Source organism: Oncorhynchus keta, chromosome 15, assembly GCF_023373465.1.
Source record: "Oncorhynchus keta strain PuntledgeMale-10-30-2019 chromosome 15, Oket_V2, whole genome shotgun sequence".
Lineage (NCBI taxonomy): Eukaryota > Metazoa > Chordata > Actinopteri > Salmoniformes > Salmonidae > Oncorhynchus > Oncorhynchus keta.
In genome coordinates this window covers 19,165,453-19,182,522 of record NC_068435.1, presented here as the reverse complement: position 1 = coordinate 19,182,522, position 17,070 = coordinate 19,165,453, and the positions used below count along the sequence as shown (strand labels likewise).

The following is a 17,070-nucleotide window of genomic DNA, read 5'->3' as shown; positions in this document are numbered from 1 at the left end:
CTGTTGTTCTGGGTGACTGTATTCTCCCTGACCGTGGTCTGTTGTCTGATCTGACTGTTGTTCTGGGTGACTGTATTCTGCCTGACCGTGGTCTGTTGGGTGACTGTATTCTGCCTGACTGTGGTCTGTTGGGTGACTGTTGTTCTGGGTGATAGTATTCTGCCTAGGTGTCTGATCTGACTGTTGTTCTGGGTGACTGTATTCTGCCTGACCGGTCTGGTCTGATCTGACTGTTGTTCTGGGTGACTGTATTCTGCCTGACCGTGGTCTGTTGTCTGATCTGACTGTTGTTCTGGGTGACTGTATTCTGCCTGACCGTGGTCTGTTGGGTGACTGTATTCTGACTGTGGTCTGTTGTCTGATCTGACTGTTGTTCTGGGTGATGGTCTGTTAGGTGACTGGTCTGCCTGACCGTGGTCTGTTGGGTGACTGTATTCTGCCTGACCGTGGTCTGTCTGATCTGACTGTTGTTCTGGGTGACTGTATTCTGCCTGACCGTGGTCTGTTGTCTGATCTGACTGTTGTTCTGGGTGACTGTATTCTCCCTGACCGTGGTCTGTTGTCTGATCTGACTGTTGTTCTGGGTGACTGTATTCTGCCTGACCGTGGTCTGTTGGGTGACTGTATTCTCCCTGACTGTGGTCTGTTGTCTGATCTGACTGTTGTTCTGGGTGATAGTATTCTGCCTAGGTGTGGTCTGATCTGACTGTTGTTCTGGGTGACTGTATTCTGCCTAGGTGCGGTCTGATATGACTGTTGTTCTGGGTGACTGTATTCTGCCTGACCGTGGTCTGTTGTCTGATCTGACTGTTGTTCTGGGTGACTGTATTCTCCTGACCGTGGTCTGTTGTCTGATCTGACTGTTGTTCTGGGTGACTGTATTCTGCCTGACCGTGGTCTGTTGGGTGACTGTATTCTCCCTGACTGTGGTCTGTTGTCTGATCTGACTGTTGTTCTGGGTGATAGTATTCTGCCTAGGTGTGGTCTGATCTGACTGTTGTTCTGGGTGACTGTATTCTGCCTGAGGTGCTGGTCTGATATGACTGTCTGTTCTGGGTGACTGTATTCTCCCTGACTGTGGTCTGTTGTCTGATCTGACTGTTGTTCTGGGTGACTGTATTCTGCCTGACCGTGGTCTGTTGGGTGACTGTATTCTCCCTGACTGTGGTCTGCCTTGTCTGATCTGACTGTTGTTCTGGGTGACTGTATTCTGCCTAGGTGTGGTCTGTCTGACTGTTGTTCTGGGTGACTGTATTCTGCCTTGTGGTCTGTTGTCTGATGACTGTTGTTCTGGGTGATAGTATTCTGCCTAGGTGGTCTGTTGGGTGACTGTCTGATCTGACTGTCTGTTCTGGGTGACTGTATTCTCCCTGACCGTGGTCTGTTGTCTGATCTGACTGTTGTTCTGGGTGACTGTATTCTGCCTGACCGTGGTCTGTTGGGTGACTGTATTCTGCCTAGGTGCGGTCTGATATGACTGTTGTTCTGGGTGACTGTATTCTGCCGAGGTGTGGTCTGATCTGACTGTTGTTCTGGGTGACTGTATTCTGCCTAGGTGTGGTCTGTTGTCTGATCTGACTGTTGTTCTGGGTGATAGTATTCTGCCTAGGTGTGGTCTGTTGTCTGATCTGACTGTTGTTCTGGGTGACTGTATTCTCCCTGACTGTGGTCTGTTGTCTGATATGACTGTTGTTCTGGGTGACTGTATTCTGCCGAGGTGTGGTCTGATCTGACTGTTGTTCTGGGTGACTGTATTCTGCCTAGGTGTGGTCTGTGGTCTGATTTGACTGTTGTTTTGGGTGACTGTATTCTGCCTAGGTGTGGTCTGATCTGACTTGTTCTGGGTGACTGTATTCTGCCTGACCGTGGTCTGTTGTCTGATCTGACTGTTGTTCTGGGTAACTGTATTCTGCCTAGGTGTGGTCTGATCTGACTTGTTCTGGGTGACTGTATTCTGCCTGACCGTGGTCTGTTGTCTGATCTGACTGTTGTTCTGGGCAACTGTATTCTGCCTAGGTGTGGTCTGTGGTCTGATTTGACTGTTGTTTTGGGTGACTGTATTCTGCCTAGGTGTTGTCTGATCTGACTGTTGTTCTGGGTGACTGTATTCTGCCTAGGTGCGGTCTGATCTGACTTGTTCTGGGTGACTGTATTCTGCCTAGGTGTGGTCTGATCTGACTGTTGTTCTGGGTGACTGTATTCTGCCTAGGTGTGGTCTGATCTGACTGTTGTTCTGGGTGACTGTATTCTGCCTAGGTGTGCGTCGGGCCGTGGCTACAGGCTGCCTCCGTGTGCCTTAATCAACCTGAGCCATGGATGCCTCTTTGAGCAGGGTTCACACAAACTGACTGCCATCGTGAAGCCCCAGCCTGCCGCCTCCTCCCACCACCACGCACACAACAAAGAACAGCTGTCTGGGCTCAACCACTCACCACGCTCACCCTTCATACCCACACAGGTAGGACTGGAGTAGAGCAAATTACACCTGTACTCATGTCTCTCTCTCTCTCTCTCACTCTCACTCTCACTCTCTCTCACACTCTCTCTCACACACACACACACACACGAATGGTTGAAATCTCCCACTCATTAGACTTTCCCTCCCTCTCCACGTCTCCCCCCCATGTCTCTCCCTCCCTCCCCCCCATGTCTCTCCCCCCCCATGTCTCTCCCCCCCCATCTCTCCCTCCCTCCCCCCATGTCTCTCCCTCCCTCCCCCCCATGTCTCCCTCCCCCCCATCCTCCCTCCCTCCCCCATGTCTCTCCCTCCCTCCCCCATGTCTCTCCCTCCCTCCCTCCCATGTCTCTCCCTCTCTCCCTCCCTCCCTCCCTCCCATGTCTCTCCCTCTCTCCCTCCCTCCCTCCCTCCCTCCCATGTCTCTCCCTCCCTCCCTCCCTCCCATGTCTCTCCCTCCCATGTCTCTCCCTCCCTCCCTCCCTCCCATGTCTCTCCCTCCCATGTCTCTCCCTCTCCCCTCCCTCCCTCCCTCCCTCCCATGTCTCTCCCTCCCATGTCTCTCCCTCCCTCCCTCCCTCCCTCCCATGTCTCTCCCTCCCATGTCTCCCCTCCCTCCCTCCCTCCCCCTCCCTCCCTCCCTCCCTCCCTCCCTCCCTCCCTCCCATGTCTCTCCCTCCCTCCCGTGTCTCTCCCTCCCTCCCTCCCTCCCTCCCTCCCTCCCATGTCTCTCCCTCCCCCTCCCTCCCTCCCTCCCTCCCTCCCTCCCTCCCTCCCTCCTCCCTCCCTCCCTCCCTCCCTCCCTCCCATGTCTCTCCCTCCCTCCCTCCCCTCCCATGTCTCTCCCTCCCTCCCTCCCTCTCTCCCTCCCTCTCTCCCTCTCTCCCTCCCTCCCTCCCTCTCTCCCTCCCTCTCTCCCTCCCTCCCTCCCTCCCTCTCTCCCTCTCTCCCTCCCTCCCTCCCTCTCTCCCTCCCTCCCTCCCTCCCTCTCTCCCTCCCTCCCTCCCTCTCTCCCTCCCTCTCTCCCTCCCTCCCTCTCTCCTCCCTCTCTCCCTCCCTCTCTCCCTCCCATGTCTCTCCCTCCCTCCCATGTTTCTCCCTCCCTCCCTCCCCATGTTTCTCCCTCCCTCCCCATGTTTCTCTCTCTCTCCCTCCCCATGTTTCTCCCTCCCTCCCTCCCATGTCCCTCCCTCCCTCCCTCCCATGTCCCTCCCTCCCTCCCCATGTTTCTCCCTCCCTCCCTCCCCATGTTTCTCCCTCCCTCCCCATGTTTCTCTCTCTCCCCCTCCCCATGTTTCTCCCTCCTCCCTCCCATGTCCCTCCCTCCCTCCCCCTCCATGTCCCTCCCTCCCATGTCCTCCCATCCCTCCCTCCCATGTCCCTCCCTCCCATGTCCCTCCCTGTCCCTCCCTCCCCTCCCATGTCCCTCCCTCCCTCCCTCCCTCCCATGTCCCTCCCTCCCTCCCTCCCTCCCATGTCTCTCCCTCCCTCCCTCCCTCCCATGTCTCTCCCCCTCCCTCCCTCCCTCCCTCCCTCCCTCCCATGTCTCTCCCTCCCTCCCTCCCATGTCCCTCCCTCCCTCCCTCTCTCCCTCCCATGTCCCTCCCTCCCATGTTTCTCTCTCTCTCCCTCCCCATGTTTCTCTCTCTCTCCCTCCCCATGTTTCTCCCTCCCTCCCTCCCATGTTTCTCCCTCCCTCCCTCCCATGTCTCTCCCTCCCTCCCTCCCATGTCCCTCCCTCCCTCCCTCCCTCCCATGTCCCTCCCTCCCTCCCTCCCATGTCTCTCCCTCCCTCCCTCCCTCCCTCCCTCCCTCCCTCCCTCCCTCCCCTCCCTCCCATGTCTCTCCCTCCCTCCCTCCCTCCCTCCCTCCCTCCCTCCCTCCCTCCCTCCCTCCCTCCCTCCCTCCCATGTCTCTCCCTCTCTCCCTCCCTCCCTCTCTCCCATGTCCCTCCCTCCCTCCCTCTCTCCCTCCCCATCCCTCCCTCCCTCCCTCCCCATGTCCCTCCCTCCCATGTTTCTCTCTCCCTCCCTCCCCATGTTTCTCTCTCCCTCCCTCCCCATGTTTCTCTCTCCCTCCCTCCCCATGTTTCTCCCTCCCTCCCTCCCCATGTTTCTCCCTCCCTCCCCATCCCATGTCCCTCCCTCCCCATCCCCTCCCTCCCCATGTCCCTCCCTCCCTCCCTCCCATGTCCTCCCATGTCCCTCCCTGTCCCTCCCTCCCTCCCTCCCTCCTCCCTCCCTCCCTCCCATGTCTCTCCTCCCTCCCTCCCTCCCATCCTCCCTCCCTCCCTCCCTCCCCTCCCTCCCCATGTTTCTCCCTCTCTCCCTCCCATGTTTCTCCCTCTCCCCTCCCCATGTTTCTCCCTCTCTCCCTCCCTCCCCTCTCTCCCATGTCCCTCTCCCTCCCCTCCCTCTCTCCCTCCCTCCCTCCCTCCCCATGTTTTCCCTCCCCCTCCCATGTCCCTCCTCCCTCCCCATGTTTCTCTCTCTCTCCCTCCCCATGTTTCTCCCTCTCTCCCTCCCCATGTTTCTCTCTCCCCTCCCCATCCCCATGTTTCTCTCTCCTCCCTCCCCATGTTTCTCTCTCCCTCCCTCCCCATGTTTCTCTCTCCCTCCCTCCCCATGTTTCTCTCTCCTCTCCCTCCCCATGTTTCTCCCTCCCTCCCTCCCCATGTTTCTCCTCCCTCCCCATGTTTCTCCTCTCTCCCTCCCCATGTTTCTCCCTCTCTCCCTCCCCATGTTTCTCCCTCTCTCCCTCCCCATGTTTCTCCCTCTCTCCTCCCCATGTTTCTCCCTCTCCCCTCCCCATGTTTCTCCCTCTCTTCCTCCCCATGTTTCTCCCTCTCTCCCTCCCCATGTTTCTCCCTCTCTCCCTCCCCATGTTTCTCCCTCTCTTCCTCCCCATGTTTCTCCCTCTCTCCCTCCCCATGTTTCTCCCTCTCTCCCTCCCCATGTTTCTCTCTCTCTCCCTCCCCATGTTTCTCCCTCCCTCCCTCCCCATGTTTCTCCCTCCCTCCCTCCCCATGTTTCTCCCTCCCTCCCTCCCCTTGTTTCTCCCTCCCTCCCCATGTTTCTCTCTCTCCCTCCCCATGTTTCTCCCTCTCTCCCTCCCCATGTTTCTCTCTCTCTCCCTCCCCATGTTTCTCCCTCTCTCCCTCCCCATGTTTCTCCCTCTCTCCCTCCCCATGTTTCTCCCTCTCTCCCTCCCCATGTTTCTCCCTCTCTCCCTCCCCATGTTTCTCCCTCTCTCCCTCCCCATGTTTCTCCCTCTCTCCCTCCCCATGTTTCTCCCTCTCTCCCTCCCCATGTTTCTCCCTCTCTTCCTCCCCATGTTTCCCTCCCTCCCTCCCTCCCTCTCTCTCATGTCTCTCATGTCCCTCCCTCCCTCCCCCTCCCTCCCTCCCTCCCTCCCTCCCCCTCCCTCCCTCCCTCCCCCTCCCTCCCTCCCTCCCTCCCTCCCTCCCTCCCTCCCTCCCTCTCATGTCTCTCCCTCCCTCCCCCCATGTTTGTTTCTCCCTCCCTCCCTCCCCATGTCTCTCCCTCCCTCCCAATGTCTCCCTCCCTCCCTCCCCGTGTCTCCTTCCCTTCCTCCCCGTGTCTCCCTCCCTTCCTCCCTGTGTCTCTCCCTTCCTCCCCGTGTCTCTCCCTTCCTCCCCGTGTCTCTCCCTTCCTCCCTTTGTCTCTCCCTCCCTCCCCGTGTCTCTCCCTTCCTCCCCGTGTCTCTCCCTTCCTCCCCGTGTCTCTCCCTTCCTCCCCGTGTCTCTCCCTTCCTCCCCGTGTCTCTCCCTTCCTCCCCGTGTCTCTCCCTTCCTCCCCGTGTCTCTCCCTTCCTCCCCGTGTCTCTCCCTTCCTCCCTGTGTCTCTCCCTTCCTCCCCGTGTCCCTCCCTCCCTCCGTCTCTCCCTTCCTCCCCGTGTCTCTCCCTTCCTCCCCGTGTCTCTCTCCCTCCCTCCGTCTCTCCCTTCCTCCCCGTGTCTCCCTTCCTCCCCGTGTCTCTCTCTCCCTTCCTCCCCGTGTCTCCCTCCCTCCCTCCCTCCGTCTCTCCCGCCCTCTGTGTCTCCCTCTGTGTCTGTCTCTCTCTCAGCAGCAGAACGGCAGACAAAACATTCTCAGGGCAGACACTCAGGGGAACAAAAATGTGCACCACAATGCCCTCAGCCAGAAACACCATCCGAAGGTACGCCTGTGTTTGTTCTCTCTCCTCTCTGACTCGCTCTCTCTGTGTTTGAGTTTTTCTCTACAATGCCACATTTCTCTGTAGTAGAGTGTGTAACATCAATCTCCCTGTGAGTGCAGGGTAAAGATGAGGAGTTCAGTAATGTGTGGCAGTCTCTGCAGAGTTCTGGAATGCCCCAGAAACCACCAGCCCACTGGCAACAAAACAATGTGAGTCCATTCATAAGTGTGTCTGTACCAGTGTCAATGTGAAGTGTTACAATACTCACATTGTGAGTGTAGCAGTGTTTGTTGTTTCTGTTTGTGTGTGACTAAAGCTATTGTACATCTCTTTGGGTGTCTGTCCCCAGGCGTGTAATTCTGCCTGGGGTCCAGGGTCTCCCGGACAGGACGGGCAGTTCCAGGGGCAACAGGGCATGAACCAACCCCAGAGTCAACAACAACAACCCCCCAAACCTGTAAATCACCATTTCATTCTAACCTTTGAACCCTTATGCACCTACATCCATAACCTTTGAACCCTACACATTCCTAAACATTGAAGCATGTCTCTTTGGTCCTTACTTTAGCTCCCGTCATCACCTCCAGCTGTAGACCAATAGCAGACAGTGACCAGGGTTCTCATCCTCAGCAGGCAGCTTAGCCAGTGGAGTCAGGACTACAAATGAAATTAAACTAGTCAATAAAATGCACTTTGTGAAAGCTGATTGCTGTGTGTAGGGTTTATTACAAGGCTGTGTAATAAACCCTAATTAGGGCGTAGGGTGTATTACAGGGCTGTGCGTAGGGTGTATTACAGGGCTGTGCGTAGGGTGTATTACAGGGCTGTGCGTAGGGTTTATTACAGGGCTGTGCGTAGGGTTTATTACAGGGCTGTGCGTAGGGTTTATTACAGGGCTGTGCGTAGGGTTTATTACAGGGCTGTGCGTAGGGTTTATTACTGGGCTGTGCGTAGGGTTTATTACAGGGCTGTGCGTAGGGTTTATTACAGGGCTGTGCGTAGGGTTTATTACAGGGCTGTGCGTAGGGTGTATTACAGGGCTGTGCGTAGGGTTTATTACAGGGCTGTGCGTAGGGTGTATTACAGGGCTGTGCGTAGGGTGTATTACAGGGCTGTGCGTAGGGTTTATTACAGGGCTGTGCGTAGGGTTTATTACAGGGCTGTGCGTAGGGTTTATTACAGGGCTGTGCGTAGGGTGTATTACAGGGCTGTGCGTAGGGTGTATTACAGGGCTGTGCGTAGGGTGTATTACAGGGCTGTGCGTAGGGTGTATTACAGGGCTGTGCGTAGGGTGTATTACAGGGCTGTGCGTAGGGTGTATTACAGGGCTGTGCGTAGGGTGTATTACAGGGCTGTGCGTAGGGGTTATTACAGGGCTGTGCGTAGGGGTTATTACAGGGCTGTGCGTAGGGGTTATTACAGGGCTGTGCGTAGGGGTTATTACAGGGCTGTGCGTAGGGGTTATTACAGGGCTGTGTGTAGACTAAGTTGTTAGTTTAGTCAAACTAATAATATATGCCATTTAGCAGTTGTCGGGAGATGGAGGGAGTTGAGATTTTTCTTATTTTTTATTGTTGAAAGATGTCAGTGTGTGAGTTCTGTGAAGGGAAATGAGGTGTGTGTGTGTGTGTGTGTAAGAGATATGTGTGTCTGGGAAAGAGAGAGCGATACAAAGTGTGTGTGTGTAAAACTTCATGTTGTTTTATAGGGTCCAGCAGGAAGTATCAGACTGCTGAAGAGAAACGAAGATGTCAACACTCTGTTTCCCGCTCAGAACGCCACAAAGAAGGTACACACACACACACACACACACACACACACACACACACACACACACACACACACACACACACACACACACACACACAGTCTTACCCACCTGTCTCCAGCAGACAGAGTTTGAGGAGTTGATCGCCAACCTGAAGATCACTAAGGGCAACGAGCCAACGAGTCAATCGGAGGAGCCGCTGTCTCCACAGTCATTCGCTATGGTGGGTACTAGACTAGTACAGTCACTGGTTGGTGTTATGTTATAGTGCACTCAGGGCCCATATCAAACTCTTCAATTACATTTATCCGCTCATTCCTTGTGGTTTGTTGTAGACTAATTGTGATTGGTTGTTCTCGTGTGTGTAGAAGGGAACTCTGGCCCTGAAGGAGATGCTGAACATTGGCTCTGCCCCGGACTCCACTAGTCTCTCCTCCTCCAACACCCAGCAGCAGAACAGGAGAAGAGCCACCAAGAAACTGGGTGAGTGGAAATACAGGGTTAACTACATGTAAACATGTAGTTGTGGAGCTATTGTGGGATTTAGTGGAGATAATACAAAATATGAAACCACTTTTTCATCATTCCCCTTCTCGTCCTTACCCATCTTTCCTTTCAACTGTCGTTTCTCCCTCCTTCTACCTCTCCCCATATCACACTCCCTCCTCCCGTTTCACCCCCTCTCTCTCTCCTTCTACCCTCATCCTCTCCACCTCCACCCTCTGCCTGTCTCAGCGGCGAGGATGGGGGACTTAGTGTCACCTGTGTCCGCAGCAGCAGTCCCTCCCCTGCAGGCCCACCAGCCCTCCTCCATGGGTCCCAGTGTGGCCTCAGAGCTGGCTAGGATCTGTGTAGGTCTGGGCATGGCCCCCCCGGACTTCACCTTCATACGCAGCAGACAGGTGAGGCACACACACATGCATGAAGCAGGAACACACAGACTGTGGGCACATCCTTTAGCAACGTCCCTACAGTATCTCTCTGTTTCCCAGTTGTTTTCTGTCTAAGTCCACCTCCATTATCTGTCTTCCTGTCTCTCTCAGGGTTTGATGGTGTGTCAGGTGAAGCTCTCCAGTGGTCTGCTTGTCCACGGTCCTCAGAGTCACTCTGAGAACGAAGCCAAAGAGAAGGCAGCTCTCTTCGCCCTGCAGCGCCTTGTGAGTGTGGTGTGTGTCCCTACTGTACTTCTGCACAATCTGTGTGTGTGTGCATGCCAAACTGTCTGTTTCTTATTTTATTGTGTTTATGTATTATGTCTTCTATACTTTTGTGTTTTATCCTCTGTCTCCTGTAGAATTCGGTGGGTTCTGGGTTTCCCATGCCTCCGCCTCTGTTCTCTGGGGTCAGCCAGATAAGAGGACCATCCATGGGACCCATGCCTAACGTATTCGGCCAATCGGGTGAGACCTGCCGTCATGTGTGGCGTCTATATTGATACTAAAGTAGACTGTAACAGTACGACCTCTCTGTGTGCAGTTATATGTTTTAGGATACTTCTAAATACTGGATGTGAACCTGACCCTTTCTCCCTCTCCCTCCAGGTGGTCTGTTAATCCCTCCTCAGGGGTATGGTCCTCTCCACTGGGGCATGTCTCTCCCTCCCCACCAGGGACAGCCCTTCTACGGGGGCACCTTCCCTGGCGCCCGGCCCCAGGTACCCTCCGTCCCCATCGGCTCACACAACCAGTTTGTCCCCCTGCAGGTAGGAGCACCAGAACCTGTTTCTACAGCTCACATGAAATATGGTTAAACTCAACACAGTTTTCGATTATTAACTGTGTGTGTGTTCCCACACAATCCTAACCTCTAAATTCTAACCTCTGTCAGGTGACTAAGAAGCGCGTGTCATCAGGCAAGAAACCACAAGAGTTCTACAATGCGGCTCACACGGTGAGGAACCAAGCCCCATGTAACAAAGCCCAGTCTGACTCCCAACCCTCCCTATCCCCAGCCCCCTCAGCACCCCCTGCAGCCCCCATCACACCCCTAAAGACCGCCCAGGACACCCCTGAGATGGCTGGGACCTCCTCCACGCCACAGACGCCACGCCAGAACCCCACCCCAGGCCATGGCCACACCCCCAGCTCTGCCTCCAAGAGGAAACACAGGAAACTGGCGGTCAACTTTGAAGTGGCCAAAGTCCAAGAATGATCTGCTTCCTCTCTCTGCTTAGGTGTTGGTTTTTAAGATGGTATTATCATCGTCCTGGTCTCAAATGGAACCCTATTCTCTGTGAGCTGCCCTACTATTGACCAGAGCCCTATGTAGTTCCCCTATGGGGCTGTTCTCAAAAGTAGTGCGTTAGAAGAGGAATAGGGTGTCATTAGGGTTCCGTTTGAGATGCAGCCACAGTAACGAGAGGGAGGGAGGAGGAGGGCCCCCCACCCAAGGCAATAAGGACTGATAAGTCGCAATGACGTCTGTTTTCTTGTGTTTGTAAGATGGATCACTGCTGTCCCCAGTCTCTCCACACCCTGTGGTACATGGTGTCCTTCTAGTTGGTCCATTTATGATTGGAGCTTGTAATCAAGGGCTTAATCTCTTTTAATTATTTTCCCTCTGTTTGTATTCTCCATCTTAAGCCAAATGTTAGGGTCTTTTATTAAGGTCATTAGAATTTTGTCACTATGTATTTTAAGGTCTATTTTATGGTTTCTAATCGCTTACGCAGCAAATAGCAATTTGACATTCTAACTTGTGTCAAGCTAAATTTAGGATCACAAATGTATTCGGACACACATAAAGACAACCCAAACATCACTATGACAAAATTATTGACATTTCTTCTCTACATTGTAACACAAAAACACCACATTTCTTCCCTCCATTAAGACTTGGATCAATCAGCTAACAGGTCCTGGTAATGTCTCAAAGCAGACAATTTTAATTTGATTTCAAACTGATATGCTGCTGTTAGTTTGTTCTTAAAATATTTTTGCCTCCACATTTCAATGTATGGATTTTCTGCCTCTCGGCAGCCTTTTGAAGATTTATTTGTAAACTATAATTTGTTATTGTTGCAGAGAGTACCAAGGCTGAATCATTACCTTGTAACCCACATGTACATCTGCTTGAGTTTTACCAGCATATTTTTGGGGCTCTTTGGATTTGTACCCCCCCACCACCACCACTTTAAACAGTGAGCCGATCTACTGAGTTCTGGCTGTCCGTGGGTTTTAAACATCTGTACCGAAGCACACCTGTTGTACGTCATATTGTTTTCTCTCATAATTAATTTGAGCGCTTGTATAAGAAACCCCCCATCTTAGAGTAGGTTATGGAACTTGCTCTTTTCATGCTGGGACATGCTGTACATATCCATTGAATAAAGACATCTTTTGTTACCATGGCGTCGATAAATGTGTTTGTCAGTTTATTTTGTCATGGGTTTGAGTGGTAAAGGCATGCATAACTCAAGTGTACAATAGGCCTGTATGTCTGTGTGAACATTGTAAAACGGCTACATTAAATATCCTGTATGTATACATTTATGACCGTTTTTACAAACCACTCATGTCTTGCAGGAATTGATTTACATGTGACGTCGCACCAGTACATAATAAAGTATAGATTGGTCATGTATGTTGGCCACCAGTGGGCAGTGCATGGCTATGGATGTCTTCCTCATGCAGAGTTCAGGCCAGTCTATGGCAGGGGTGGCCTGAAACTCTAACTGGGTGTGCAGACCTTCACTCCAACCCTGCAGACCTTCACTCCAACCCTGCAGACCTTCACTCCAACCCTGCAGATCTTCACTCCAACCCTGCTGACCTTCACTCCAACCCTGCAGACCTTCACTCCAACCCTGCTGAATGCACAGCATGATCCTACTTAATCAGCGGCTCATCAAGAGCTTCATCAGGTATGTTAAAATGGGGTTGGACTTAAAGCCTGCATAGTCTGTTGGGACATGACTATGGCATAGTACATTCAAATTATAGGCACAGGTCAGACAGAACCATTTCTATATTTATTTAGAGTAACTTGTTAAAGATGGATGTAATAGAATCACAAGACAGCCTCCCGGACAGTATTGCAATTGTACAGGACACAACACTGTATGTAATAAGGACCAGTGGCGGTTGGTGTCATTTAAGATCAGGGAGGATGATAATATCTTTCTATTCCAGCAAATTGGATGACTCATTCAAATTCCATTTACCCAGCTCAATGCAACACCGATAGGTTTAGGCTACTAAACTGAACAAAAATATAAACACTATGTAAAGTGTTGGTCCTGTGTTTTTTGTTTTTCCAAAGAATTGAATGTTCATTTATCTACCATAAACCGCCTCCAATGTAATTTTAGAGAATTTGGAAGTACATCCAACCGGCCACATATACACATACCATTTGTATGGCGTCGTGTGGGTGAGCGGTTTTCTGAAGTCAACATTGTGAACAGTGGGTTATGGTATGGGCAGGCATAAGCTAGGACAATGAACACAATTGCATTTTATCAATGGCAATTAGAATGCACAAAAATACCATGAGGAGATACTGAGGCCCATTTTTTTTTTTTTTTTTTTTTTTTTTAAAGCTATCTGTCTGTGACCATCAGATGTATATCTGCATTCCCAGTCATGTGAAATCCATGGATTAGGGCCTAATTTATTTATTTCAACTGACTGATTTCCTCATATGTACTGTAACTCAGTAAAATCTTTGAAATTGTTTTATGTTGCATTTGCATTTTTATTCAGTATACATGATACTTTAATTTGCCCTATACCCATCATGAGGTTCCTACAACCTAGCTTGTGAATGAACGTTTACAATGTAGGTGTGTACAGGTTGAGAGACATTTTTTTGTTATCACGGTGACAGTGACACATTCAATACCGCCTTGCACACTCTTGCCTGCATTTAGCTGATCTAAGGTGTAATCATTGGTCCAATCTTTGCCAACGAGAGTTCCTATTGGACAAATTCAGGTATGTTTATCGTCGTTTAATTACGTTTGCTACATCTGAGCGGTTGTTTGCTAAATCTGAGAGGTTGTTTTTGGACCCTGTACAGGGACCGGTGAGTTTGGTGGGTACCCCTCCCCAAATAATGTCATCAGAAAATATAAAAATGGACATACCCTTTGAAAGCTACAGGCCTTGACTTTTTGGAAATCAAACTAAAATCTTACTGCTGGTAATGTCATAAGAATCTCCCTTCCCTCCCATAAAGACCATAAATCATGCACTATGGTCATATTCATAGAGTTACAAAAGTGCAAACATTTAGTAGGCATGGAAAGGGTCCACCCTCATGATCATTGTAAAGCAATGCATTTCCTTCTCCATCCACATGACCTTATGCATCCTCCACATGCGCCGTTTAGCTAGCTAATATAATAATAATAATATATGCCATTTAGCAGACGCTTTTATCCAAAGCGACTTACAGTCATGTGTGCATACATTCTACGTATGGGTGGTCCCGGAATCGAACCCACTACCCTGGCGTTACAAGCGCCATGCTCTACCAACTGTGCTAGCTCATTTACAATTGGAAAACCTTCTTCTGTCTGTGTACTGATTGCTAAGGTCATTTTAAGATGTCAGGCTTGAAAATCCGTTCAGCCATTTTTACACACTGACTCACTACCAAAACCAGACGCAACTGGTTTCAAGTGGCCAAGCGACATGTGATCTCCTACTACTATCTAGTGGACGAACTGGGAATAAGACAGAGGATGTACATCAGTGGATGGACTTCAGCTTTCTCCTCATATGTATATGATTCCCGTGAGACAGAAAAGGAAGGTATGGCACGTTGCACAAGCCCTGCACTTTTAACATGTCTGTGTTCCAATGGGAATTTGCGCATGTTTAGAGCGCCACCATTAGGTGAAAGATCTGGTCAGCTGTATTTCGGGTTCTGTAGTAGTCACATTGTTTCTGACACCGTTCTCTGAATTCCACAGTTCATACATTTCTAACAGTACAATTTACTTTATGAGGGTAGCATAGTCTGGCTTGTTTATAAAATGATACCAGAGGGGGTCAGAGTTTAACAGCTTAAGAAATATTTCAACAGAATCGGCAGAATGAATACAAATCAAATCAAATTTTATTGGTCACATACACATGATTAGCAGATGTTAATGCGAGTGTAGTGAAATGCTTCCGACAATGCAGTAATATCTAACATTTCCCCAACTACCTAATACACACATCTAAAGGGATGGAATAAGAATATGTGCATATAGTTATATGGATGAGCGATGGCCGAGCAGCTTAGGCAAGATGCAATACATGGTATAAGATACAGTATATACATATGAGTAATGTAAGATATGTAAACATTATTAAAGTGGCATTGTTTAAAGTGACTAGTGACCCAATTACTAAAGTGGCCAATGATTTGAGTCTTTATGTAGGCAGCAGCCTCTGAGTTTGTGATTGCTGTTCAGCAGTCTGATGGCCTTGAGATAGAAGCTGTTTTTCAGTCTCTCGGGCCCAGCTTTGAGGCACCTGTACTGACCTTGCCTTCTGGATGATAGCGAGGTGAACAGGCAGTGGCTCGAGTGGTTGTTGTCCTTGATGATCTTTTTGGCCTTCCTGTGAAATCGGGTGCTGTAGGTGTCCTGGAAGGCAGTGTGCCCCCGGTGATGCGTTGTGCAGACCGCACCACCCTTTGGAGAGCCTTGCGGTTGAGGGTGGTGTAGTTGCCATACCAGGCAGGTAACTTTTTAATGTTTCACTATTTTTATTTTTATGAAATTCACTGAGGAGGATGGTCCTCTCCTTCCTCCTCTGAGGTGCCTCCACTGGTAGAGACACTGAATTTAGAAGTACTTTTCTTCCCTGCTGTCTAGTTTACAGTACCAAAATATCTTTGTAGGAATATTATTATCTTCAAGATAAAGCTGAAATTGTTACTTGCAGTCAACACATTCTCAAGAACTTCTTACAGAATTAGGACTCAGTTATCTGTTCTCCCAATCCATCCGGCAATTTAGGTTGAAATAAAAACACAGGGAATCCAAAAGTGAGTGATTACTGCACAAAAATGCAGGTTGACTTTATTTTTTTCAAACACATTAGAAACTAAAAATAAGAACACAATTTTTCACATTGTTGTTGCCTGGAGACGTTTTTCTGCCAAAGAGAAAGGAACCCAGATGGAACAGAGAAGACAGCCATCATCAACGCTATTAAACATAAGGACTTTAAAAAAACACCTACAGTTATTGTTTCATAAATAGGCGCAGCATGATGAACAGACTTGGAGAAAGAGAGATGGGAGTGATCAGAAGAGTGACGACGAGCCAGATGTCAGGGTTATATATATTGCCACTCTACCAATCTGTTTCTACCACTCTCATTCTGACGCTTTCTACTGATAAAGAGAAACAACCTCAGACACAGGAGTGGGATGAGAATCCATATAATCAATATGCCCAGAAGTCGTACCAAAAAAGATGTTTTCCTTGTACCAAATATAACTTTTTATTTGTCTAATTTCACAAAACTCATATTTTGTGATGTTTTCCAGGTAAAGGGCAGCCAAAGTTTACGACTTTATTTCAGAGAATGGAAACTACTGATTTAGCAAGTTTTATCTTACAAATATCATGATATTGAAAATGTTTACGCCCCAATAAAATCCAAACAACTATAACAGCTGTTTAATCAATTTCCCTTCTTTGATAGTTAAATTAAAACCAGTGTGATCCAATTCACAATCACACTGCACTTGAAAAAATCTTTTGTTGTTATACCCTAGGAGCAAGAGTAACACAAAATTCTATGTACAGCTTGAGGTGATGTCTATACTGACCAGCCTCGGCATAGTCCACAGAGGATCCTATGAACATGATCAGCATCAGTTTAGAAAGAGCAACACAACACTGCTCAAAGACACACAACAGTCTCTAAGGCAGTCCAGTAGCAGAGAGAGAGTGAGATAAAGAGGTATAGAAATATAATAGGTGTTCTTTATTTATTTTTTCAAATGATAAAGATGATCTTGTTTTTCCTTTCAAAATAAAAGTCAATTTGGGGTTTTGGTTTACATCTTGCGATGTGTGGAAAAAAAGACCTAAGAGCCCCTAAGTGCTAAATTAACTTCTGGGATTTGAACAATGGTCTAACACAACGCTTCTACGTCACCAGCTTGTCTTCCTCAAAACACAACCCAGTGACATATCAGTAACGATCCAATGACACGTCAGTAGAGAGGACAGTACTGCCTATTCTTTCACATCTCTGAACACATTTATTTCTGCCTTTATGGGCATACATTGCAAAGTCCAAAAACATTAACTTGACATTTGTATCTAATATCAGGTGAGGATAGAGTGTGGGTCACAAAGAATCCAAAACCCACTCATGACATCAGTATGATTATTTTCAAAGTAGATCACAAAGAATCAAAACATATCAAAATATGGATGTTTTGGAAAATGTGCTTCTGCCTTTCTTGTTTGAGTGACGGTCAGATGGTTTAGCCAGAGTGGGGGGTGGTGGTCAAGGAGTTTCTTCTGGGGTTGAGGGCAATGCCTTGGTCCAGTGAACGCAGAGTGGGATCGAATGTGGACCGGGTCGGGTTGCAGTCTGTTCCAGGGCTGGTTTGGTTGAGGTTAGAGGTCAGATCAGGTCAGGAACAGAGGCTTGTCTCTCTGAAGAGCTCTGAAAGAAGACGAGATGGAGGAACAATGAGGAATAATAATC

General features: G+C 49.6%; 2 protein-coding genes across 6 annotated transcripts in view; one reads left to right on the top strand and one right to left on the bottom strand.

The window, feature by feature from the left end:
- xrn1 (5'-3' exoribonuclease 1) overlaps positions 1–11,745 on the top strand; it is a 69,831-nt gene extending 58,086 nt beyond the window's left edge. Inside the window, exons 30-41 of one of the 5 annotated variants that reach the window (XM_052463568.1) lie at positions 2,257–2,458; positions 6,544–6,633; positions 6,753–6,842; positions 6,983–7,090; positions 8,342–8,422; positions 8,523–8,624; positions 8,770–8,884; positions 9,137–9,303; positions 9,445–9,567; positions 9,696–9,801; positions 9,943–10,103; positions 10,229–11,745. In XM_052463568.1, coding sequence (XP_052319528.1) covers positions 2,257–2,458; positions 6,544–6,633; positions 6,753–6,842; positions 6,983–7,090; positions 8,342–8,422; positions 8,523–8,624; positions 8,770–8,884; positions 9,137–9,303; positions 9,445–9,567; positions 9,696–9,801; positions 9,943–10,103; positions 10,229–10,552 — 1,669 coding nt within the window. In that variant the 3' untranslated portion in view covers positions 10,553–11,745. Of the gene's footprint in view, positions 1–2,256; positions 2,459–6,540; positions 6,634–6,752; positions 6,843–6,982; positions 7,091–8,341; positions 8,423–8,522; positions 8,625–8,769; positions 8,885–9,136; positions 9,304–9,444; positions 9,568–9,695; positions 9,802–9,942; positions 10,104–10,228 lie in introns of all 5 variants that reach the window. The other 4 variants (XM_052463570.1, XM_052463567.1, XM_052463569.1 and 1 more) reach the window with 4 other exon arrangements.
- A 3,641-nt stretch (positions 11,746–15,386) lies between these two features.
- The window catches only part of LOC118376610 (thymocyte selection-associated high mobility group box protein TOX-like), a 126,927-nt gene continuing 125,243 nt past the window's right edge, over positions 15,387–17,070 (bottom strand). The window contains 1 exon segment of the mRNA XM_052463571.1: positions 15,387–17,028. Within this exon segment, the coding sequence (XP_052319531.1) occupies positions 16,992–17,028 (37 nt within the window). The 3' untranslated portion in view covers positions 15,387–16,991.